Source organism: Sparus aurata, chromosome 5, assembly GCF_900880675.1.
Source record: "Sparus aurata chromosome 5, fSpaAur1.1, whole genome shotgun sequence".
Taxonomy (NCBI): domain Eukaryota; kingdom Metazoa; phylum Chordata; class Actinopteri; order Spariformes; family Sparidae; genus Sparus; species Sparus aurata.
This window is the reverse complement of record NC_044191.1, coordinates 14,647,087-14,672,048: the sequence shown is the minus strand read 5'-3', so window position 1 is coordinate 14,672,048 and position 24,962 is coordinate 14,647,087. Positions and strand designations below refer to the sequence as shown.

Genomic DNA, 24,962 nt, shown 5'->3' with positions numbered 1-24,962 from the left:
GGTTCGGTCCCGTTCTGTGCATCTAAACTTACTGTTGTGGATTAATGAGACTAAACGAGTCCAGACCAAGTCTGTTCCGGTCTGAGGAGGTCCGGATACGCAAGGACAACAAAGTGGAATAGGAATCTGTGGATGTTCGTGTATAGCTAGCTGCTAGCTGCTAGCCCACCCACACGGCCCACCTCCCGAGTCAATGGACCGGACGCACCGGCACGTCCAAAACCGGACTTAGGGTAAATAATGTCCGCCACGCTTTTTCGTGAACATTGCCGTCACGTTTGCTTTGTGTCTGGTGCAGGAAGAAATGGAAATGGCTTTTGTTTGTTGCTGAGGAACAGGAAAAGTTGTGTGAGGGACGCTGGCTGTGATACTGACAGCGACAGATATGGCGAGTTTTGAGAGTTGAGAGATTTGTGACATATAGCGTGTTTGGAGTGTATAGTTAGTATGTTATATAGTGTTTAGTGTGTAGTGTAGTCGTTTTTTTGTGTTTTGAGTCAAAACAATGAGGAGACTGCTGAATGTGGAGCAGGCAGTGCAGCTCTTCATTGAGCTGGAGGAGCCTGAGGCATTGCCTGCATTTAAATGTAAATAGTTACATATAACTTTGTAAATTTTTAAAATGTATGCACATATTTAGCAAACAACAATTTATATTTGTAATATAAGTAATAAAAAATGGTTTGTTAAACATATTTGTGGTTTTCACAGTAAAAAATTCTAACTTTTTCTACTCGGATTTTATGTTTTTTTGTGATTTTAGGTCCATTGTGTCAATACAGTATGTCAAAATAAAAAAATAACTGTACAGTCACACATGTGAGGTTGTGCTGAAAATAATGACACCAAGTAAATAGCTTTTAAGATGAAATATAATGGCAAAATCAAAAATAGTCAACAACGGCCAATTATACCCTGGAATATCGAATTTCACAACAAACCTAAATATCCCTGACATCCCACCTTCAAACACAGCCTCATTTGACCATCCATGAAAAAGCTACTTAACCTCCCACTTTTGTATAGGAATACATACTTCCTACGGGCACTGCACTAGTTGATCAAATTAGACATCCTGATGCTACTATTGTGAAGAGATTTTTTATGAAAACAATAAATATGGGGACAAAATATAAAGAGGGCATTTTGGTGGCCCCAAAGGGCCTTGTATGGGGCCCGGGGCTCCAGGCAATTGCCTGGTTTGCCTAATAGTATGACCCGCCTCTGATTGGCTGCCTGCTATTTGTTCAATTAGGATTAAGGCCTGAATTCATCAGGTGGGCGATTCTTACATATTGCATCTGTAACTGTGACCTTAAGCACAGCATCTGAAGCAGTCTGTAACAAGTGATCTATAAAGATGAAGGATTATGAAAGTGAATTCTAAAAAAATTTGTTTGCTAGTCTTATCCCATTTAATGTCATTAATCAAAACTGAACAAAGCAAGGTGGAACAGATTTGTTTCAGGACCACACAGATCATCACATCCGCGCATCTGCACTTGATGAACCTGTATTTTAAACATTGAGGAGCTGCTCCTGTATATTAGCAGCTCACAAAACTGAGAAACTCTCCATTCACATACAGTTTTTATTGTTATTTTCATCTTTTTTTAGTACCTTTTCTGTGCAGAATTGGAGGCCACGTTGGTGTTGGTGACGTATGTTGAGCGAGACGAGGTTGTTCACGGAGCGGTATGACACAAAACTAGATGATATTTTACTTTAATAACGATAAACTGTGACTTTCTTGACTTGTAAATTATTTGGTTCTTTATACTCACTACCATACAAAATTTTTCCACAATAAGTTCCTAGGAGTCCATTGGAAGGATTTCTTTTATTCACAGAATAGACAAATAAAAGTAAAATTTTTGCAATGATCCCTGAAATGTGGTTTACAAATACTGGTGACAAAGGTAAGTGCGAATGGAGGCAGGATATGCCACACAACAGGATATGTTAAACAGCACTTGATGACATCACTTCATTAAAACTGTAAACTTCACTGGGAAGTTTATAATTATGTATTATCTAAAGTATGTTTTTCTACATTATGATCTGTAAAAATAAAAGTTTTCATATTGATACAAATCAGACGATATACATACACTGATATATCTGTGATAGGCTAACATCAGCCTATACAGCAGTTGGCAAAGTAGCCAGGCATGACCGCAGACATTCACTCAGATTTAAAGTTTAAAATTTGACTAATCAGCGTAGATCAAAAACTGTCACACATTATCTGCCTGCAGTATCAGAGTGCACATCAGTTACACATTAGTTCAGGGAATTGTTCATTGTTTCACTGTCCTGATTTATTGTGTCCTCCCTGCACTCTCTTCATCTCATGCTGCATTCACTGACTGTAGAACAGCTGCAGACACAGTGCGTAGGTTCAAATGGCACTGATGGCTTTCACATGGTAAGGTGAACATGATGTTAGTAAATTAACTCAGTAAACTCTGAGATCATTCACAGGGAAATAATGGTCCATCGTCTTGTTAAGGACACTATACAGATTTAAATCTTTTTAGAATGACTGGCACAAAGCAGTCACAGCTCTCAAAATAACTTTATACTGTAAGATGTGTGACTGAAGAAGTTGGTTCACAGATGTCATTTATTACGTCTACGTATGAAAAGCTGATCAGGAACAACCAGCATCTGCAGTTAATATCCTTCATTAATCTTGAAAGCTTGGCTGGAACTTGACTAAACCCCAGTTTGCAGCATACAGCAGTTCTGTCAATTAGGACGTGACTTCTGCCCTGATGCACGGTATGTGCCAAAGAGGTGGTCCCAGTGGGTGAAGTAGGGAGCATAGTTCCCACTGTGGAAAATATGGTGGGCTTGGTGGAAGGGAGCTCCTCCCAGACAGGGCAGCAATCTGTGCAGAGCCCAGGGCAGGTCGTAGCCACAGTGGTCCTCCACCGCCAGCCAGCTATTAAAAAGGTGGAAGAAGGCTTCGCTCAGAGGATGGCAGCCCACCAACCAGGCGCTGCTCAGAGCCAGTAACAGCAGAGACAGGAGCTCGGCGGAACTGGCGTCCTGAGCTGCTAGAGCGAAGGGGATCCGGTGCTGGTGGTGGAGCTGGTGGACGTGACGGTAGAGCCAAGGAACCCTGATGAGAAACAGATGAAAAGCTGTCTCTAGTTATGCTGTTACTGTATCCAACAGTATTCCCAGAATGGTGTAATGTCACTGTGTTTGTGGAAGTGGCATGGGATTTGAAAGACAAAAACATTTACCTGGCACAAAGCAGCTTAAAAAAGATACAACTCAGCTGCATTATGGGAAATGTAGGATTCACTATTTTAGACATTGACTTGCAAGGGGATTCAAATCAGGTGTGACCTAAAGCACAGCATCTGATGCAGTCTATAGCAAGCGATCTATAAAGATGAAAGACGATGAAAGTGAATTCTAAAAAAGGTTTAACATAACGTTAACCGTTTAACGTCATTATAGAAACTGTACCAAGCCAGGTGGAACAGATTTGTTTCAGGACCACAAAGCTCATCACACCCACCCATCTGGATACATGGAGATGGATTTAAACTAATTATTTCAGCACGGAAAAGTATTACATATGTAAACGAATATTAGCGATGACGGAATAAGTCAGATCCATTACTTAATTAAAAGTAGCAATACCAACATACAAATACTCCTCTACAAGCAAAGGCAAAAGTAGAAGTAGCAACATTTATTGTGAATATAAAAAGTACTTATTATTTATTATGACTGATCATTAACTTGTAAGTAGCGTTTTAATGTTGCAACTGGAGCTGATACCTTTTTTGGTTTACAGTGATGGAATGAAACAAGTACATTTACTCAAGTGCAATTTCAATTTTCTACTTTATCCACTCCACTACATTTATTTTATTACTTTAGTTATTAGTTTCTTTAAAGATAAAATAATATATCAGAGGCGAAGTAGCACATTTCAAAAGGATTTTAGTTTGTCAGTGATCAGGTTAAAAACACGGATTCTGATAATCATTTGGATTTACTTGTACTTTTGAGTCATTTATGGGACTTTTACTTTTACCAAATTCATACCTCATATCTTAACTTTTACTCAGGCATAAGCCTACTTTTGGATACATTTTACAACACTGTTGGTTTAATGAATTAATGGAAATGTATTTAATAAGCTCATTAATGATTTATAAAATATGTTATGTGAGGCAGCCTAATGACAAGTGTATTACGATATTTCCCTCTTGTGTAGACTACCTCAACATAAAATTAACACTCCAGTGAAGAACAATGATATGATATGATATCATCCAGTGGTGGAAAATAACTAAATAAATGATCTACACTGATAAAAAGGGAAATTAATTATTCTAACCTGTTAAGCCCGAGCGGAACCCAGTTGGAGCTAGTTTGGTACCTGTTTGCATAAAAAGTTTGCAGAGGAAATGTTAAGATGTTTTGCTGGAGATTTGGAGCTGCGCCTGCATCACTCCTCAAGGATATTCATTCTATTTTTTCTTTTTTTCTAAAACCTTTAATTTATGCTTTTGCCAACTTAATTTACTCAGACCCAATGATTTATATACTTACTTATATCTTATACATTTCAAGTGTTCTCTTTATTATGATACCTTGATAATTCAAATAGACCCTGTAGTTGCTGAAATACACTCACTGTTAAAGTGAAACTCTCACCAAAATGCAACGTAAACTTTCTTTGTGAATGTATATGAGTCAAAACTTCATGTAAAAGCATAATTACGATGAAAGAGGCACTTTTCGGATTTACCGTATTTTCTTTTTCGGTTTAAACTCATTTTCAATGGGAGTGTTTGGGGCAAATTACCGATAGCATCAAAATTGCTATTTTTAAAACACTAAGAAGGCTTGACACAACATGAAACTTTGCTCGTAGTATCACCAGGGTCTCTACACATGATCACAAGCACTGAGCACGAGTTTACTAAAAAGAAAGTTTTTGGACAACTCACGTTAGCAGTAGCTTGTTCCACTAGCCGTGGCCATGGCAGCTGAGAAGTATCATCTCAGAATGCAACCTAGAGGAGAGTTAAGGTGGAATGCTACTGTCTTCCGGCAACAACTATCCACGCGATATCTCACGTGACTTTTCCGGCTGTTGATTTCAGTATTGTTTCTTATATGAGGCTCCTTTTTCAACTTCAAGGTCAATATTGTTTTTTTGCTAACGACAAAACAATGAATATTCCTTGCATTTATTTGGAACTAAGCTTTAGGAGCGGTCCACCTTAACTGTCCTCCATGTTACATCGCATTCTGAGATGACACATCTGGGCTGCCTTGACGACTGGGAGCGAAACAAGCAATGGCTAACGTCCAAAAACTCTCTTTTTAGTAAACTCTGCATACACAAACAATGTTCTCAATGCTCGTGTTCATGTGTAGAGACCCTGGTGATACTATGAGCAAAGTTTCATATTTTGTCGAGCCTTCTTAGTGTTTTAAAAATAGTAATTTTGATTCTATCGTAAAAGTGCCCTTTGCACTCCCATTGAAAATGAGTTTGACCCGAAAACGAAAATAGGTAAATCTTTAAAATGCCTCTTTTGTCGTAATTGTACTTTTACAAATCTTTTACTCATATACATTCACAAAAAAAGGCTAGGTTGCATTTTGGCGAGAGTTTCACTTTAATTACGGGCATGTCATTTTTGAGCAGAGACCCAAAACAAAGGTTAGATCTTGAAGGGTTAAGAGTTTTTGTTCGATAAGACTGCTAAAATTTCACTGGAATCTAAATCTGCAGGGGAACCAGTTGGCAAATAGATAAGATACTGGAGAAAGCCAGGTGTTAGGTAGCTTACAGATTGTGTGAAAGTTAAGAAAACTGAAACATTTTAGATGCAAAGCAGGGATGGATTGCGCAATATTAAAATAGAAACATAGAATAAAATACTACTGTAAATAAAAATACAAATAAAGACTGTATACATACAGGCCTATATATTCACTTTTCATATACGAATATGACCAAAGTGGACAATTTGCACAGGTTCATTGCACATGGAATTACTATTCATAACAGAAAAAGATCAGAACAATAATGATGATCAAAAATAACAACTCCAGTTCAGTCGTATCAGAGGTGGATGGATTAGTTCACATCCATCCTCACATAGGTGCACACCGCTCACCTGTGCATGACGAGGTGCCACAAGAAGAAGAGCGTGTCAAAGAGCAGAAAACACGCGACGACCTCCACGAAGAGCCGCCAGCAGGACGGAGCCAGCTCCGGTAACGCGGGGCTCCTCAGCGCCTGGAAGAGCGCGGTGGCGGGGAGCACCGCGCTCAGGTATCTGTACAGCACCCTCCAGAAACAGTCCGACCACTGCTGCAGAGAGGGCGGCGGACCCGAGCCCGCGGAGATCCTCCACAGCTGGACCCGCTGACAGACGCCGGCCAGCGCGTCCAGCGCGAGGAACGGTGCGCAGAGGAGGACGTGCGTCAGGAAAGCGAAGCACACGGGGAGGTAGGGAGACAGCAGGACCACCTCGTGCTCCTCTCTCACGTACTCCCACAGCCACTGGAGGACAGGCGCGTCCGTCCCTCCATGCTCCGTGGAGAGTACGCTCATCACGGCTAGCATCACTTCACCAGGACCGCTTACATCATCAGCTGTCGGAAGAAAAGTGCAGCAGTTTTTCGCTTTAAAGCTGAATTCCTCGTGTTGCATGTGTCCACTCTGAAGGCACCCCAAGTGAATCTGTCCTGGATGAAGACTGCAATAAATGTTACGGAAAAAGGCACTTTCAGTACTTTTCCTATCGCTGCTGGCCCTCTTCTTCGAGGAGACGAATCACACTTCAGGATAAACCCTCTCCCCATGTGGAGGAGGGGCCCCACTGCTACACATAGGAAAATGTATAAAGTTGATTAAAAGTGTCTGACTGTCTCTCCCACTCCACTTACATGGAAGCTGTGTGATAGTGAATAGGTGATGTAATCCTCCAGATGGTAGCTCCAGCCACCTACACCAAGGTGGCCGCTGGAAAAACAGGGGATTTCTAACAGAGGACTGAAAGATTAGATGGCCAATTTGATAGAAAGCCTGATGATGGGACACACGGTCCAACCTGGGCTACCCTCGATTTTGATAATGGAGGGGGTTTCCAGGAAAAAGGAGACATGGTGACAGAACAGGATCAGCTCAAAAACTCACAGGATATGGAAATAATTTGGTTTTTCAGCATCCAGCATGGTAATTTTAAGTGCTGTATGGTATGCAACTGGACTTGTTTCAGTTTCCTGTTTCAAGAAACTGAAACAGTTTCTTATTTCAAGAAGAATGCACTGACGATCTGATGAATGACTCAGGGAAATCAAACTGAAAGCCTTTAAGTTTGAGGTATTTTCCTTTTTCTTCAACAGACTGATGAAGCACGTTAATGGAATCAAATGAACCTTTGAAAAAGGTTGTCAATTATTACTTTATTGCTGTAAAACTAAAATAATAACTAAAAACAATTAGGCTGTATAATAAGGTAAATGAGCAAAGCTTTAAAATGTACATGGGGTACTGAACCAGAAAACCTTTCCTCAAAAGCCACACGTTCCCTTTGAGTCTGTTGTCTATTCATTGCCACTCTTGCTTATTTAAGATGGAATTTGTGCCACCAGAGTAAGATGCCAATTAAGGTGGATTCATTTGAATTGCCTCACATAATTGAGACACTGTAAATCTGGAGCCAGACATCAGTCTGTGGAGACTGAAAGGGTCAAAGGGGCGATGTTTCACTGTACCGGTTCTTCATTTCCAGGAAAATAAAAGTGGGAAACAACAATTTGTTAGTTATTAAAACTAAAATAGAGGGTTTGAAGCTAGAAAGCTGGCAGGGTTCGCCAAATAAAAACAAAGTAAAACAGAAGGAAACTACACTACTCACAATAAGTTAGGGATACTTTTATTTACATGAGTGCTTTTCCTATTTGGTCTGAATTTTAATGAAATAAGTAAAAGTTCCCTTTGATATTACTAATTATGAATGAGAAGAAACACCATTTTCATCAGTTTAATATTCATTACCCCAAAAATTTAGACAATAACAAGGATAGCCCCAAATAACAAAAATTGACAATGTCAGTAGCGGGTGTTTCCACCTTTTGCCGCAATGACAGCGACATCTCATGCCCCTCACTAGCCTCATGATGTTGTTCTGAGGCAATGCGAACAGCGAAGAGAGATGGTTTATTTGTTTCGCTTAGGAATAAAAATAACCAGTCAATGAAGATCTTTCTCTACCGATCCCATCACATTTGTTCCCCCAATCTACATAGTGCACCTTTAATATTGCCTTCTCAGTATGATGCATCACTAAACTCCGTAAGTCACTCCTTTTCTGGTGAGGAGCAATGAGTTTAGGCATTTCTGCGGTGGCTGGTTCTCAGTGAATCAGGAACGCCTCATGAAGCAACAGGCCAGTGTGTCAATTCCCATATCTATTATATGATCTAATAATTAAAACAGTGATTCACCCTTACAGTTATCATCATCATTGGTTTCCTAGAGTAACATGGCTCATAACAAGACAGGAAGGCGACCAGAGATAGTGTTGATGAGGTCCCATTTGGTGACATCCTCAGTTCCCGTCTCTTCACTTATGTTTTACAGTCTACATATATCTGTATTTGATCAACATACACTGGGACTTTTTTGTTGATCTGTTCTGTGCACACAAAATATCTAAGCTCCCTTCTTGGGGGGGGGGGGGGGGTCTTTTCTTCTTTTATCTGTATCGAGAGAATAACACAGAGAGCACAGACTGTAAAACCCCTTGAGGCAAATTGTGATATGTGATAGAAGGCTATATAAATAAACCTGACTTGACTCAACAAGTCCAACTCTTCAGTCTCCAGATCTGAATCACTTCATATTTCTTCTCTACATTCATTAAACAACTCAAACAAAAAGTCCACAGGCTTGTTAAGGCAAGAGAGGGAGACGGGGAACGTGTCATTTCTCACATCACGTCACAATCTGCTCACATATTGGCAATAAAAAAAAGTTATGACGTACAGCCCCTTTAAGGATGAAATGAGGTGTGTTAACTTGAATTGTAATGAGAAATGCAAAATGTAAGGATGCTTTCATTATAGTTCAGTATAATTAATCAGAATTCAGTGCGCATTTATAACTGTTGTTTTAAAAATACTATGGGGACGAGTTTAATCCATCACACTTGACTTGCAACGTAATCTAAGTGCCAGTGATTTCTCAAAGAATAACCAACAACAATTTATTGTCAAACAACATCTTGATCACACATTCACAATTGAAATCAGTGCATGAACATTTGCCTTTCAAGTCACATTAAGTCTCAATCACTCAGAGGAATTCTTATAAAAATGACATCTGGAAGTCATTCTGAGTTCTAACCGGACTGACTTTAGACAACAACAGAGTCAGTGTCTGTAAAGGAGTTGTAAGAGTTGTATTGAGTTACACAGTTCAGGACTACTGAAGCATTTCTCACTGTGGCACCATGTCTGCCCAACAAATACGTTTGAAAAAAATCAATGGTGCCTAAACATGCCTGCATACTTTACTCCTCAACTGCATAACAATGTGAGTAGTTCTTTGGAAAACATTTCATTTGGTCAATAAGTCATACTCATGAATTCTGTCCTGTTGAACTAAAAACCTTCCTCTGTTGAGAAAATCCCTTAAAGAGTTGCCAAATGATGTGACACAAAGTTAGACAAAGACCGCTTTAGTCACCCAAGAGAGAAAAAAGAACGTCACAAATTCAATGGAGTTTGGGTTTTGGTCCTTTTCTCTAAAAACAGACTCTTACAGGGAAATCTGATGTAAACAGGTTGTTGATATTTCTACAGTGAGTCCCTCAGGATCAACCCGTATACTACAGCTCCTAAGACAGCTTCCTTCTGAGGGGGAACGGATCATGTTGCCAAAGGCTCAAAGGCAGTTTATGACAATGAACATCCTGTAGAGAGTCACATCCTATACAGAGTCAGACAGAACATGCATTCAAATAGTTACTTTAAATTATCAAAATGAGCTGAAATGCTCTCCTGATGTCACATGTCTGTAGTTGTGTAATTGAAACGTTGCTGTTTTTGTGTCGTAAAGTGAAATCTTCTCTTCAAATCGGGCACTCCTAATGCAAAACAGATACCAATAGTTACACAAATATAGTCTCTCCACTAAAAGTACAGTGTGAAAGTGCTACATACAAATACAGCAAAATGTGGTGCGTCATAAATTTACAGGAATTAGATTACAGGTCCAGTGTGTCGGATTTAATGGTATCTCATGGTGATTAATGAATATACCTCCACTCATCTTTCCCCATGGTTGCTGATAAAAAAAAAACCCACAAAATGAAAAAGTCTCTCTCTAGAGCCAGTGTTTAGTTTGTCCGTTCTGGGCTACTGTAGAAAGAGAAGAGGACTGGCACCCTCTTTACATATAAAAGGCTCATTCTAAACTAATGAGGACACAGCATTTTTAGTTTCCGGGTGATTAAACACCAATCAAAACATAGTTTGTGAACATTATATTCCATTTAATGCAAATAGATCCCACTAAATCCTACAAACTGGACCTTTAATATTCACCAGGTCCCCTGTGGTCAAGTAATAATTTTGCAAAAACATACAAACTCAAACATATGGAGCGATGCTGTTACATCTGACAGGCAGCAGCTACTGCACAGTACATTCATCATCCCTCCGTTCTGTCTGCAGTCACATATCTGCTCAGGGCCCGCATTTTTCAAACAGTTAGAAATTACAGCTTAACATACTCAGAGTGAAACATATTTGGTCCTTCTTTCAGCAGAGGATTATGGACATTTTATTAACTTTATTAATTCTGTCAAGGTACTCGAAAAATTTTAGGATTTAGCAGAGCTTCCATGCACCGGACAAGTCTGAAAATAACACTCTTGCTTCAAAAAGATTTAATGGGTTAAAAAGGTATTTTTTCCTGGGATTGCTCCATTCACAACAGTTGACCGTGCCCCCCCCCCCCCCAATTTAACAGCCACTGTCCTTGAGAAGTGTGTGTTACACTGTAGAAAGAAAAAAACCTAAAACATTTAAAGGATGCCATTTCTTTTTAAACTGAAAAAGCAAGTGCAAAAAGGCTTTAGGAATGAATAAATCTTTCATGAGTTTAACTGTGTTAAACTTAGCCTACTAATGCCAGGTTTCAGTAATAAACTAGCATTACTTCCAAGACCAGTAGTTAGCATTTTAATTTCAACATTAACATTACAGGTTATGGCTGGGCCCTGATGCCATCAGTGAGTTTTAGGCAAACTTAAGCTCTCTGTACTGGATCTAAGGAATTTAACACTTCAGTACCCTGTTGCCCAAGATAGCTTAATGTTAGCCAAGCAGGATTATTTTAGAATAAAATCAGGGCTGATGGATATGCATAAAGAAAAGATCAAATTGAATTTGCTAGCTAGCTCAAGCTGATAAAATCTGCTAGCGACAGTGTTTAGGCTAACATAATTGGCAATTGTCATCGACATTGTCGCTTCAGAATTAACTTAAAATTTTTATGGTCATCATTGCAAATCGGTAAATGAGCCATGTAAGAGTGGAAAACTTGACCGGCAAGGCATCGGGGGGCTGGGGTTAATGAACGGTCAAGTCATGGGACAAAGACATCGGCGAAAACAACCATTTATGTTGCTGGGATTTAATTAATTGCACCCGAGTACTTTCCAATTTTGCCATGACCCACCTGTTTCAAACGATCAATGAGGAAAATACTTGTAAATTAATAGTATGAATACATAAATCATATGGGTCAGCGATCCTTGTTGCTGTGGCTGAATGGTCTGACGATGTGGTGCGCAGAAAATAAGAGCTGAACAGCAGCAGGGCCGCTTCCTTCAAATGACTGTTTTGGCTGTTTATCTTACTTTACACCCACAGGTGATGCTATTCTATCAAGATATCTTCAATCTAAATTCCAGAGTCTAGATGATCTCAGTCTGGTCTCATGAATAGCACGCATCCTCTGCTGTGAGGTAGGAACATTTTACAGTCAAAAGTACAATGTGATTTCTAGAAGTGATTCAGAGATGTTTGAGAAATACAGGCCCTGGTCAGCAGAGCTTCTCTGGGCCAGAGGGAGAACCTGCCAGTCAGCCACTATGTGGGCCAGGCTCGAACCCTCCAGCAGATAGTCCTCAACCCCTGGATGCTCCTGTGTGTTCCCTTACTTTCCTCGCTAATCCAGGTCCAACATCTGCTCGCCAATAATGTCCATGGCTGCAGAGGCCTTAATAGAGCTCCCTGCAGAGCCAGAGTCCACAAACATCTGGGGTATGTCGTTCCCAAAGTAGATTTTACTGTTGGCTGCGATGGCCTTGTACTTCATTAGCTGCAGGTACTCTGGTGTTAACTTGATCTGCAAAAAGAGGCAACAGAACTCAGATTACAAAAGAAGATGGGCCTTAAGGTGCCTATTCATCCTGGCTATAGTTGGGTGTGTGTGTGATCTCTTTACCTTATTTGCCTCTGCAACTCTCTGTGCTGTATAGAATTCTGCATCTGCCCTGGCTTTCTCCCGGGCCAGGAAAGCACCATCTGTAAATCAGAGAAAAAACACTGTTAAGAGTCCACAGCAGCAGGTCTTTTACAAAAAACCCACTCGAATAGGCTCTGAGCGCTCAGAGAAGAAGGACACTACCCTAAACACTGGAACTGGTGTTCCATGTAAACAGCCACTTGCAGCATTTACACTCTGAAGTCACATACTGACATTTTCACAGGGTTCAGTGAATGTTTTACTCCTTTTTTTTTTCATAAGTCACACATTATGAACGAGCACAGGGGAAAAATCCAACACAGATGATGGCTGTTTCACAACCGTTTGACCTTATCGGTGAGTCAGCATGCACAAGAACAGGATTGAGGAATCGGCACGCCCTCACAGCAGGCAGGGATTATTCAAGCTATAACACGCCTTCATGTCTGCTGCGAAAAGGCCTATTGAGGGACAAAAGTCTCTTTAAGCTTTAGTGTATATATAAATACATAGAGTATAATTGAATCCAAGTCAAAGACTGAGCCTTTCTGGAACAAAAAGGTACATTTACTCATGCACTTTACAAAAGTACTGTATAATTTTGAGACAAATATTTTACTTTTTATTCCTCTACATTTATCCGACTGCTCTAGTGACCTTTTTTTTTTTTCAGATAAAGATTTTACATAAAGCTTATACAATAAAATGCTTTATTAAAGCTGCTGTACACATAGTCGTTTTAGCTACCTTCCTGTCAGTTTGGAAGTTAGCAACCCCCTGCCTCCTCCCTACATCACCACATGAACGTACCATGGGTAATCATAAGACAGCAGCAAACGGGAGGATCCTGCTCTCCCCACGTATTCCTGAGCAGACAGGTCCGCCTCTTGATTGGATAAAGCGGGCAGGGATACCACAACATTTCTCTTTTCTTATACTGCATGAGTAGGAGGTGGTTACTTAGCAAACACTCTGTAGCAGTGATTACAGTTGGAGTACAGAGCTATTTTTAACGCTTACCTCAATACTAATATCTCACTTACAGCAGATCTGGTTGAGATCAAACCAGTGGTTCTCGTCCTTGTTGGTGTGTGATCCCTTACACAAAGCAGCGTCTCCCTTTAACATGTAGCGTTTACATTACTTTGTATTTGTAAATCCTGAATCGCTCTAAAGATGGATTAATATTAGGAAACTATATTATAATGTTACACCAACTTTCTATACTTAGAAAATGTTGTTGACAGCTTCTCTTTACTTTTCTTTAAGTGGGACTTGTATTGTAGTATTTTACTTTGTACTATTGGTGATTGTACTGGATACAAACCTTCGATTTGAGAGATCCTTTTTTCGGTTTCCTTCTCCATGACTTTCTGTCCAAACTTGATCTCTGCCACTTGTGCCACTTTCTCAGCCTCTAAAAAACAAAGAAACATTTCAGAATTTCCAACCTGTAGCAAGTTTAATGTCACCCAATGACAAACTTGAACCACGGTTGTTTTTCTTTGTCCTTTCTCACCTATGACAGCTTTGATCCGCTCGGTCTCTGCCTCCTTCTCCACGACCTTCTGTGTCTGTTGAGAGATCAGCAGCTTCGTCTTCTCGCTCTCCCTGCAGACATAAACCCATGTTTCATTAAAGGCTCTACACAACCACACAGATGTTTGCACCGTTTTCACTGATGAAGACTTCTCATTGGGACTGCGTGTGTGGATGGGTGTGTACGGAGAAGGCCTGATTGACATACTCCTCGTTCTCATATCAACATTGTTTGGGTGGAACATTTTCCGTCCATCCTAAGAAGCCTTGTCACGGATGGAATCTTTTTAAATAATGTGCGGCTGAGATGAGGGGGATTCAGAAAAGGCACCAACAGTGAAAAGGTTTAATGAATTAAAACCTCCTTAGTGGAGGTTTGCGCTCAACTGAGGGACATTCCAGTTATTATCAAAGTAGGGCTGAGGGAGTCTTTTGATCTAAAGTCAGTGCTGCTATTGTGATCTTCAACAAGACAATAATGCTGTGTTCATGGCATGTGGGCTGAAGGGTAGTGATGGAAAAGATGTTTATGGCTTGTGAGTGTTCCTGTCAACAACTCATTCAGTGACTGGAGAGTCACTGAATGAGTTGTTGTGCACACTGTGCACTGACAAAACATTTTATTGAGTTAAAGAACCTTTAATGTCGAACTTGAGGCATCCAGTTTTTTTTGGTCAGGTACTTTGTATAACTTAGCTCTATTTCAGCTTTCAGTAAAATGAGAGTAATCATTTGTAATTATGGCGCCAATTGACAGTATGGGAGGAAATTACTTTTGCCCAAAGCACTAGACCCTCAGAATTTAAGTGACATCACTGGCATGATGTGGACAGAGTTATTTTCTTTAGTGATGTTCAGAACTCAATATAATTAAGAGCTCAACACTGTGTTTACTACTATACACATGTAAACTTGTTCTAGCAGCTTTTTATTTCTTTTCTTCTTTTTTTTCAACAAATTGAAAGTAATTCTCTGAAGAAACTACCCAATTTCAGATTTACGGAAAGTGCACAGAAGGGGCTCAAATGTCAAGAGACAGCCTGCGAGCACTGGCTGGTTTCAAAGTGAGACCGCACTGAGTCCTGGCAAACTCAAAGTCTTAGTCAGTGAGTAGAAACCGCCAGTCCATGGTCTAAAACCGCAAGACTTCAATCCCAAGCTCCAAACTGAGTGTGTGAGTCCTGTTTCATCATGGAAACTTGGATCAAAATACTCTGCCTACGCACTTAATCAGGGATTTGCATTTGGACTCTTTGGAAAACATCCCATTTTGAAATTGACTTTATCAATCGTGGTCCATTCATCTTTCTGGAAATCACTCTAAATCGAAACAATATAAATGCAGATTTAAAAGAAGACTCCATTTCTTTCACAGATGGAATATTATTTCCATTGCAAGGACCACCTTTGATCACATTTTAACCGCTGAGACATGTTTATGTTACTCGCGTTCAGTCGGTTAAGCAACACCAATACCCAGAGTGTCTCACAGGCTGTAAAAACAACAGAGTTTAAACAGATCCTGAACCACACATCAGAAACAGAAACCAAATGTATTCACATCAGAAGTCTAATTGTCCATTTCAAAATTGCATTTATCAAAACTACAGTAAATGCAGTAGGTCCACTATTAATGATTTAAGTTCTGCAAAATCTAAGGTTTTTTTTTTTTTTTTAAAACTACTCATCTTCGAACATGGGAACTGGTAACAACTTCTATAGCCGACTGCTCCTGCTGGCTGGACTTGATTAACTGTAAGTGATGTCACCACCTCCCAAGATCTGTTACAATAACCACAAGAATGTTCATCAAACACAAGACCCAGGATGTAAAAAAGAGAAAACAAAGACACCCCCCCCCCCCCCCCCCCCCCCCCCCCCCGTAGGACAACACACTTAAATGAGTGAGTAACTTGAGGGAAATGAAGAAAGAAACACGTCACAGCCCTGTGACTGCTCTACAGCTGATGCCTCACATTTAAGTGCAAGACATTAGTTGGAAGCCAGCTCCTTTTCCAAAACACACTGAGTAACTCCAGTACAATCAGAGTTGCAAGCATGATAAAAATGTCACTGGACAGATATCATGACTCTGATATGACTCACCATAAGCGGAAATGATCATAATTTTAACTTTCACTGGAAAAACTATAAAAAAAAAAAAAAAAACCTCATGACTCAACATTTATTGAAAAACTCTATCAAATGCACATCTTATCTCCAGCTGGGGTCTCATTTATAAACATTGTGTACAGACAAAAAAAGAGAAAAAATAGAACGCCACTTGACGGGAGAATGTGAGCACCTGTTAGCAAACTCTGACCCATGCTTACAGACATTTTGGAGGCAGGGGGAATTGGCGACACAAATGGTGAGGTGCTGTATCGAAGCAGATTGTAGAAATTAATCGTAAGGGCATTATTCTGTGCATAATGGTACATCTCACAATTGATTTCATCTATTATCAAACGCTAATATATAGAGCCACGCTATCATAAACATTCAAACCAGCGGGGTCATGTGTTCTTGCGCATGCAGTGAAGTGTAAACAATAACAATAAACACTTTTTAAATGTAAAAGATAGGGATGGGCAATGATTTTCGATTATTCGAATAGTCGTTAAATCATAAATATTCGATTAGTAAATCATGTCGCACGGGGGCAGTATAGCATTTGATACGCTGTGTGATGGGCTGACGTTAGATGCCACCATAGAAGAAGAAACAAGCCGGAGCCATGGAGAGAGTGCTGCAGCCGTCAAAAAGTTCTGTGTGGAACTAAAAAAAACAAATGAAACAGAGGTGCAGTGTAATCTCTGCGAGGCAAAGCTTGCATATCACAAGTCTACGTCAACCATGCACAGTCATATGAGAGCGAAGCACCCGATAGAAAGTGGAGGCCCGTCGTCGTCACAGCAACAGTCAATGGCCAGCTATCTCACTACTAGACGAAGAACATGTGATGCCAGATGCGCGGAGCAAACAGCGTCCCTCATTTCAAAGATGATTGCAAAAGACATGTTCCCCATCAGTGTCGTTGAAGGTGAGGGTTTTCGGAGTTTGCTGGCATTTGTTGAGCCAGAGTTCACAACATGGGTCTCTTTCTGTCTACGCTGCGGCGGCGGCGGCGGCGGCGGCAGGGGGATTATTTGAAAAATAATCGATTAGTTCCCTGTGATTATCGAATAGTAGTTTTGCTTGAAATGCCCATCCCTAGTAAAAGATATATAACCCAACTCCAATCTGAAATCATATTTCCTGTCCCACCATCGACAAAAATAATATCACTGGTTCTGGAGGATGGTATTACATCAGATACCATCAAAGAATGAACACTGTACACATATAACATAAGTACAATATTAGTTTTCATGTAGCCTAGTTTTGTAGTTTTGCATTAATTTGCTGCAGTGAACACCGTCGACTGTGCTGTCATACGACGATGTGCGCCACACAGAGCAACACTGGAGACAACACTGATTGTCGCGATCATTTTGGCAAGTGGATCAGTCAGTCAAGCCTAAAAATACTGCAATATCAATCTAAGGCCCTACTGATCAGCCCTGTGACATCCATACAGGGTCAGTAGTATTCAGTTGTTAAAAACAATAATTATACAAAAATCTCAAACAATATCAAAAGTCTGTCCCTTGTCTGACTTTTAGACTTCTATTTTCACAGCCGCTGATGCCTCATGGCGCTTCCATGAGCCTTTCAACAACTTACTCTAAGTCCTCAATTACCTTTTCCTATTACAGTTTTTGTGACTGAGCACAAGCTGACTCAACAAGTCAAAGCTGGAAGTTCCCAGGCTGCCAAGAACCACAGTCTTCCATCCTTTAAAGGACAAGGGAGAGTAGGACCAACATTTGTCCATCCATTTGGTAGCTGGCTCCAGGGATCAGTATACATTCCTTGTTGGTCAAAAAACAAACTTACATGAGCTCATAGTTCCGTCGAATGCTCTCTGGGATGTTGGGTTTAGTGACACGGACCGCCTGCAGACAAACATTGAAAGAGAAAGTAACAATCAACTATGTGAAGAAAGCAGATAAAGACAGGGGAGGATAATAAGAAACATGACTGTAAAAAGAGATTTTCACCACCAGGGGATTCATCTAAGTAAAGCACTTGGAGAGGAGCCCAGGGACAAAGTGTCCCATTGAAAGACCCTCTGAACTGTAAGATTACTGGTTTCTCAGAAAGAGCTACAATTGTTTTTTCAACTGTTTCTAGAGATTTACAGGAAATACACAGCCAGAGCATTGTAGCACAGTGGAGTGTTTCACACTATCGAATGAAATGTGTCCCTGTGGATGTGAAGGGGACTCGAGGGGGGAAACCAACAAAGGCTTCTTGTAAGTCAGCCATATTATCGTCCCTTGTTAAACTGTCGTGAAAAAAAAAGATGCCTTGTCTTATTATGATAAATGCTTCAAGAGAGAGTTTTATAAAGGCTGCGAAAGTCAAATCATGCTGCAAACTGAAGAAAATCTTCTGTTATCAAGGATTCTGTCTACAGCTTTTTATAAGGTTGACATTAACGTTTACTACTTTAATACACTGGTTCTGTGCTGCAATCCAACCTGAGTTCAGATGTCTTATAGAGAGACAAAAGTATTTGCAGGGAGTTGGCTTTCAAACACCATGTCAGATAAGATAAGATGCAGTTCCAAGTTCCAAAATCTACAATGTGGTGTGTAGCCGTCAGCTTCTATTGTGTTGTTACATTTAAGTGTGCTGTGATGGATACATTCATCAAACATCTCTCATTGGACATTTTGCATCCAGCAGTTTTACAAAGGAATAGAAATATGCAGCAAAGGTCACAAAATGGTCCGGGACGTCCTGATTACGATGGCGACCACAAACTGAGCCATCTGAGGAGGGAGTCTGGGACTGACATGCAACAAAGCTCCCTGGCCAACCTCTGCCTCCCCTCATTCCCTTTAATCTCTCTACTGTCAACACTGTAATAAAGGCATACAAAAAAAACACTAAACACAAAGTACTTAGCCAAAAGATAATTCAACAGAGCTGGGTGATTCAAGGTAGGCCCTTCCTTCACTCATCACTGAACTGCACTAACCCATCACTTTGTTGGCTCTGTGGCAGTCTTGATGCCGCCAGCACACAATGCTTCATGACTCAGTTTATCTTGACTGCAGCCTTCCAGCTGGTCTTACGGTACCTGTATGATAAGTCCAGGTGCCATGTTTGTTAAATCCTCTTGAAGTGTCAACTTCAGGTTTTCATCGATTTGGTCTGTGGAGGTAAAGTATGAGAGTTTCAAAGCAGGTGGAGAAGGGTGGGTGAGCTGATAAAGTAAAAACAAAAAAGTACAAGTACATATATACACACACACACACACACACACACACACACACACACACACACACACACACACACACACACACACACACACACACACACACAGAGTTGATCATTACATAAGATACACAGAATAAAACTTCTGGGTTTATTTTAGCTTGTAATGAAGAAAAGACTATTGACTATTCTGACTTATTCTGACACACACACACAAAAGTAGAAATGGGTTTCATTTGGTTTAATGGATTATGTCAGATTTGAGTCAAAAAAACCTTAAACTCCACACATGGGTTGCATGTTTCAGACATGCTGACATGAAAACATTCCATGTCTGATCAGACATCTGATACAAAACAGAGAACAATACTACACTCCTTTCACTATAGGCAAAAAGCCCACTAACACCCACTAACACCCACTAACATCTGGCTTTTGTCTGGCTTTTCTGCAGTTCTGTTTCTTCAGGTTAACCATTAGTAGGTATTGGTGCCACAAACTGATTTTTAAGATGAAACAGACAATTCTAGACAGAGAAAGTCGGATTATTGATTCTCATTTCCAGGTCGCCATGTACTGACGCTTTGAGTGGGCCCTTCGATGCTGGGAAAGGTTGGAAATGAGACTCAATAATCGACTACGTTTCTCTAGAATTGTGTACTTGAACTTTAAATAAATAACAGCTCTTGGTCAGAAATGAAATACAGATGTGTTGCATCAGTAATCGGACATGATTTACTTGAAGTCATGTGAACCAAGCGAGAAGGAACTTTTGATTTGCTGATTCCAAATAAACATGTTGCTCTTCTTATAATGATGATGCATGTATACAATCTAAGTGTCTCACTGTTACGCCATGGTTGTGTTTACGTTCTGTAGACTGTGGTTAGGCTGACAGGTGGAAACACTCACAAGTGTGGGTTCGATTTAGCAAGGGGAATAAAAGTGGTCCATATGCACTGCCGCTGGTGTGTTATGTATAATATATTGGGGTAGTGGAAACCTAATAAGACACGCCATAAATTTAAGTTGTTTTGAACCCTCAGCTGTAGGTTGACTACCTGCTGTTGATGCAGATGGAGAGAGGACATGTTTCAAATTAGTGGTTATTTAGCACCCGGTCCGCAGCCCACTATACTCACCAAACAAGCCGATGTAAACCTCCTGCAGCGAGTGAACGCTGCAGAACTGGTTGAGCTCATGGTGAACCTTGTTGAATATCAAAGCTTTGTCGTAGTCTGCCGTGAAGTTCCTCACAATGTCGAACACTGCAGAGAGAGAAACAAAGGCAGATAAGACAGTGAACATAGAACACACACACACACTTGGCTGAGCTGGAGCAGCTGCAACAAAATTAGGTTAAATGTGTGTGTCAGTGCTGAGTTATCTCCACATGTGGAGAACAATAAACAGGGAGTTTAGGATAAATACAGTCTTTCTTGGCCTGCTGAACACTGGCAAGTTTACCTGCTGATGGAACGAGGTAGTTCACCACTTCTATGCGGTCAAAGTAAATCATCACTCCACCACTGAAAGAAAGACAACACGTGAAATTAGCCGGCTGACAGAGAAAACACAAGAGGAAGTGGACTGTATGTTCAGTTTGTGCTGATGATTCTCTGGCAGTGATGTTGTAATACTCTATCCAGTATGTTGTGTGGGAATGTGTAGGGTAGAAGATGAATGCTTGGTGTTATAAATCAGGAGAGCACATCTGATACTACTTAAACAAACGGCAGACCAACCTTGTGCCGCATGGTACATTCTTCACCTCGTCTGTCTGTATCGTTGTCTGCCAGACAAAAAAAAACAAAGTCATCATGACTCACAGTAGTAGGACTGGGAATAGATCCAATAACACAGTACGAAATCAGATATACAATAGATTCAATTAGAGAAACCTGGCTTTCAGTTGTACATTCAGCATACATGCAGTTCCTGCTCAGTATCATGAAAAGCAGTAAAACACAAATAAGAGCTGAATCAAAATATCTGCGACACAATATGTCATATTATAACCTTCACAGAGTACTTCAGACTGTTGTACTGGATTCTCAGGTTTGTCCTCAAACTTTAATGGGTTGGCTAAGACAGAAAAAAAAACCTATTTGAGGTTCAAGTTTCAAGCTGATTCATTTCCCTTCTTGGAGCAGCAGAGAAGTGCAAACGCATTATGATTAAGGATAAACCAATTACTGGACTCATTGCTCATTTTCCGGTTATCAGTATCAGTGATTTGTGTGTCTGATAGACGATAACATCAATTATTTAAAACAACTTGCTATTTTGGCTCTGATGCAACATCCTCTGTCTATCTGTGGTCACTCAGTGACACACAGGTCCACAGCACTAGCTCATTGGTCACATGTCACAAGGTGTAGCCACCGAACAATCTGAATCTGCAAATAAACTAGTAACTAAAGTTGACAAATACATTTAATGAAGTGGAAGTAGAAAATAGCAGAAAATGGAAATATTGTAGTACAGTTAAGTACCTCAAAACTGTACTGAAGCCCAGGACATGAGTACTGTGTGTTAAGTTAATTTACAATGTAGATCATATATTCTTTATTATTGGGTTTGTGCCCATTTCCTTCCCCGTGATGTTATTTCTTACTGTTGTTGAAGTTTTTTTCTTGGTTTCATGTGTGGATGTAGTCAATACATCTCTGTATATCCCTATTAATGATTTGTGATCGCTTTGGTGATTAATTTTCTAGTGAAAGAACATTACGTTAACCTTACTGTACAGACACCAAGTGTCCTTTTACTCTTGGTATTTCTGTATACACAATGTTTTTTAGAATGTCGGATTTTCCAGGATGGACAACCCCGTTAAGGGCTGTCACTTTTCTGGATTGAGGATTTTAGGACAGATGGTGTCGTATGTGCAGATTATTGGTATTTGGGATTTTGGGCTTTAGGAATAAAAGTGACTTCACTTGACTCACCTGAACAGACTTGTAGGTGGTGATGAATGGAAGCATGAGATGGAAGCCAGGGCTGCTGGTGGTGGTCAGGAGAGCCCCTCCCCTGTGTTACACACACACACACACACACACACACACACACACACACACACACAGTTTATCATTACATAAGATACACAGAATAAAACTTCTGGGTCTATTTTAGCTTGTAATGAAGAAAAGACTATTGACTATTCTGACTTATTGTGGGGAGATCAATGTCAATCAAAGATTTGACTTGAAGACCCAAACTGGGATTATAGGAATGCAACTAATGATTATATTAATTTCTGATTAATCTGTTGATTATTTTCTCAATTAACTGATTGTTGCAGTTGTTTGGTCTTTGAAATGTCAGAAAATTGTCAGCTGTAGATTATCTGTTTTTTTGTCCACAGCCTATACGTATGCAGCTCTTTTGGGGTAGCCTTTATTTCAGAGACAGAAAGGAACAGCCCTGTTGCTTAAGTCAATGTTAGCAGTTAGATTCAGGTGCTTTTGTTTCTTTATTATTAATTTACTGATGACAAGTCCAGACATCCCCTCTTCAGTATCACACGTACTTAGGCAACTCATTCATTGGAGCTAAAGATAAAGATCTTTCCCAGAGAAACATCCTCATAACAATCAGAAAAGATGAAAGAATAAACCTGTGTTTGTAGGTAATACAACCATGACGACACCATTACTCAGAGGAAGAGCCTGGCTGAAGCTGTCAATCGTCGATTTTATCTTGTCTGCTTTCAAGTCTCAGTTTAGTTGTAGTTTAACACTAATGTCTCTGACTGGCACAAGATTGAATAAAACAACAATACGTGCTGCTGTCTCACCTGTAGTAAACTCCAGTGTGTCCCTCGTCGATCTTGTGCACCGAGGCTAAGAGCGCCGCTCCTCCAAGAGCAGCAATTATTGAGAATATGGCACCCCACTGTGCCATCCTGGCAGAGAGACAAGAATTAAGACCATGTGAAAACAGGCAGAGCGGAACTGAGTTACACAATGTCCTACCTTAAATTACAATCAAAGGTTCTCAACTACAAGCACAAAGAAACTCTGTCTATCCATTTAGTCAGCAGCTTGTGTAGTGCTGTAGTAACATGTTGGAGTTGGCTTCTGGCTCACTGGTTTATCTCCTCTCAGCTCAGGCTTAACCAGGCATCAGCTGGGACTCAGTGACCTTGTCAACTTAAAGAGGATTGAGGCTACAGTGTTAAAACGTAGTAACCGATATATCATATAGAAAATAAATCAGCCAGTGGGTTAAATAACATACCTGCAGTCACCTTTTTATGACAAAGTTTATTGTAGCCACTTGAAGTTGACAGAGTTGGATAAGGGGCCGTCTCAGCTTTGGTTAGTAGGATTTACAAAGAACAATCTGGTGACCCTGCTGGCTCAGTGTTAGTCTTGTCTCAGAGTCATGTTTTCTCTTTGTGTGTTAAAACCTTTTCTAATGTACATTTTCCTTTCTTTCATTTTCATTTCACTTTGCTCTCTGCAGACCACTGCAGTGAAACTTCGTGTTTTGAAGATGGCCATGACCAAGGAAGTGATTCTTAATTTCAATGGAAATGAACAAATGTAATATTATACTAAACTGTAACACCTCCAGAACTCCACGTTAGATAGTGTGTAATAAAACTGTGCACTTTATCGACATCCGTCATGGACAGACCGGAAAAAGGTGGGAATCCTCAGATCTTGATAATGTCTCAAGTCTCGTTGCAAAGACAGAAAACTCCTATAACGTTAGAAAGGATCTTCTTGTAATTTCAGCATATAAACTTAAAATTCGACCAACAAAACCTGTCTGAACGAAAAACTTATCGAAAAGTGGCTTCCTCTGCTTCCTCCGCTTCACGGAAACGGCTAATTTAACTAGCACAAAAACAGCAGTTCAATGTTAACTTTTTTGTAGAAATAAACACAATTTCAGGTGGCACATATATGCCGAATAGCAGGGCTTGCTCTAGAGATTTGTATACAGCTAAAAAATAAAATAAATATGACGAGTATGTGTGACTTACAAGAAAGTAAACTTAAAATATCGAAGCATTTGAACTGCATTTGGTCCAGGGGGCTTCGAAGCTAACTGTGATAGCACAAGGTTAAGCCACTGTATCGTTGCTGTATCGAAAAAAGGGAGCCTCTTACAACTATAGATCGGTTAAAGTGTACTATGAGTAATCTAGATGCCTCGATGTAGTCCCATTTTACTGTTCATGTCAAAGCACAAGGCCAAATACTGATGAACCTTTGCTAATGTTGCAAGTTAGCATCACAATCTGAGCACGCTTTAATCTGCTTTTGACACCCTACTCTCATATTAAACAAAACCGGAGAGCCCAGAAGCCTTTAATAAATAGAAAGTAACTTGTGTTCTTATTATTCGGCAGGTCTTACCTGTAATTTCGTCCGAGAGGACAACAACACTAAATAAGAAACAGGCACTTCAGGCACCTGCTGCTACCTTCTTGTTCTTCGTTACAGTTTCACTATTCGGCATCCAACTTGCTGCATTAGCGCCCCCTCGCGGACGGAGTGGGTTGTCCAGGACCTTATTTGCTCGTTGGCAACAGCTTGAGCTGCTT

General features: G+C 40.2%; 1 protein-coding gene across 3 annotated transcripts; it reads right to left on the bottom strand.

Moving 5' to 3' along the window:
• Window positions 1-1,811: 1,811 nt before the first annotated feature.
• On the bottom strand, window positions 1,812-24,895 carry erlin2 (ER lipid raft associated 2). Of its 3 annotated transcripts, XM_030417275.1 has the most exons (13): window positions 24,775-24,895; window positions 23,202-23,309; window positions 22,354-22,435; window positions 21,148-21,194; window positions 20,870-20,931; window positions 20,545-20,670; window positions 19,266-19,339; window positions 18,014-18,072; window positions 14,055-14,146; window positions 13,863-13,952; window positions 12,515-12,594; window positions 12,262-12,415; window positions 2,930-3,127 (listed from the first exon to the last, which is right to left on the bottom strand). In XM_030417275.1, exons 2-13 carry the CDS (start codon window positions 23,306-23,308, stop codon window positions 3,063-3,065), a joined length of 1,038 nt encoding a protein of 345 aa, XP_030273135.1. In that variant the 5' UTR covers window position 23,309; window positions 24,775-24,895; the 3' UTR covers window positions 2,930-3,062. The 3 variants fall into 3 exon arrangements, with proteins under 3 accessions (XP_030273134.1, XP_030273135.1, XP_030273132.1); XM_030417272.1 differs by lacking the exon at window positions 2,930-3,127 and having other exon boundaries at window positions 9,250-12,415; XM_030417274.1 differs by lacking the exons at window positions 12,262-12,415; window positions 12,515-12,594; window positions 13,863-13,952; ... (7 more) ...; window positions 23,202-23,309; window positions 24,775-24,895 and adding an exon at window positions 6,165-7,016 and having other exon boundaries at window positions 1,812-3,127.
• Between the last annotated feature and the right edge of the window lie 67 nt (window positions 24,896-24,962).

Coding starts and splice junctions, on each gene's coding strand:
- erlin2 (XM_030417275.1), bottom strand. CDS start 23,308: ATGGCACAGTGGGGTGCCATATTCTCAATAATTGCTGCTCTTGGAGGA. Junction 19,340..20,544: donor GGTTTACATCGGCTTGTTTG/GTGAGTATAGTG, acceptor TTACCTCCACAG/ACCAAATCGATGAAAACCTG. Junction 18,073..19,265: donor CACCTGGACTTATCATACAG/GTACCGTAAGAC, acceptor GTTTGTCTGCAG/GCGGTCCGTGTCACTAAACC.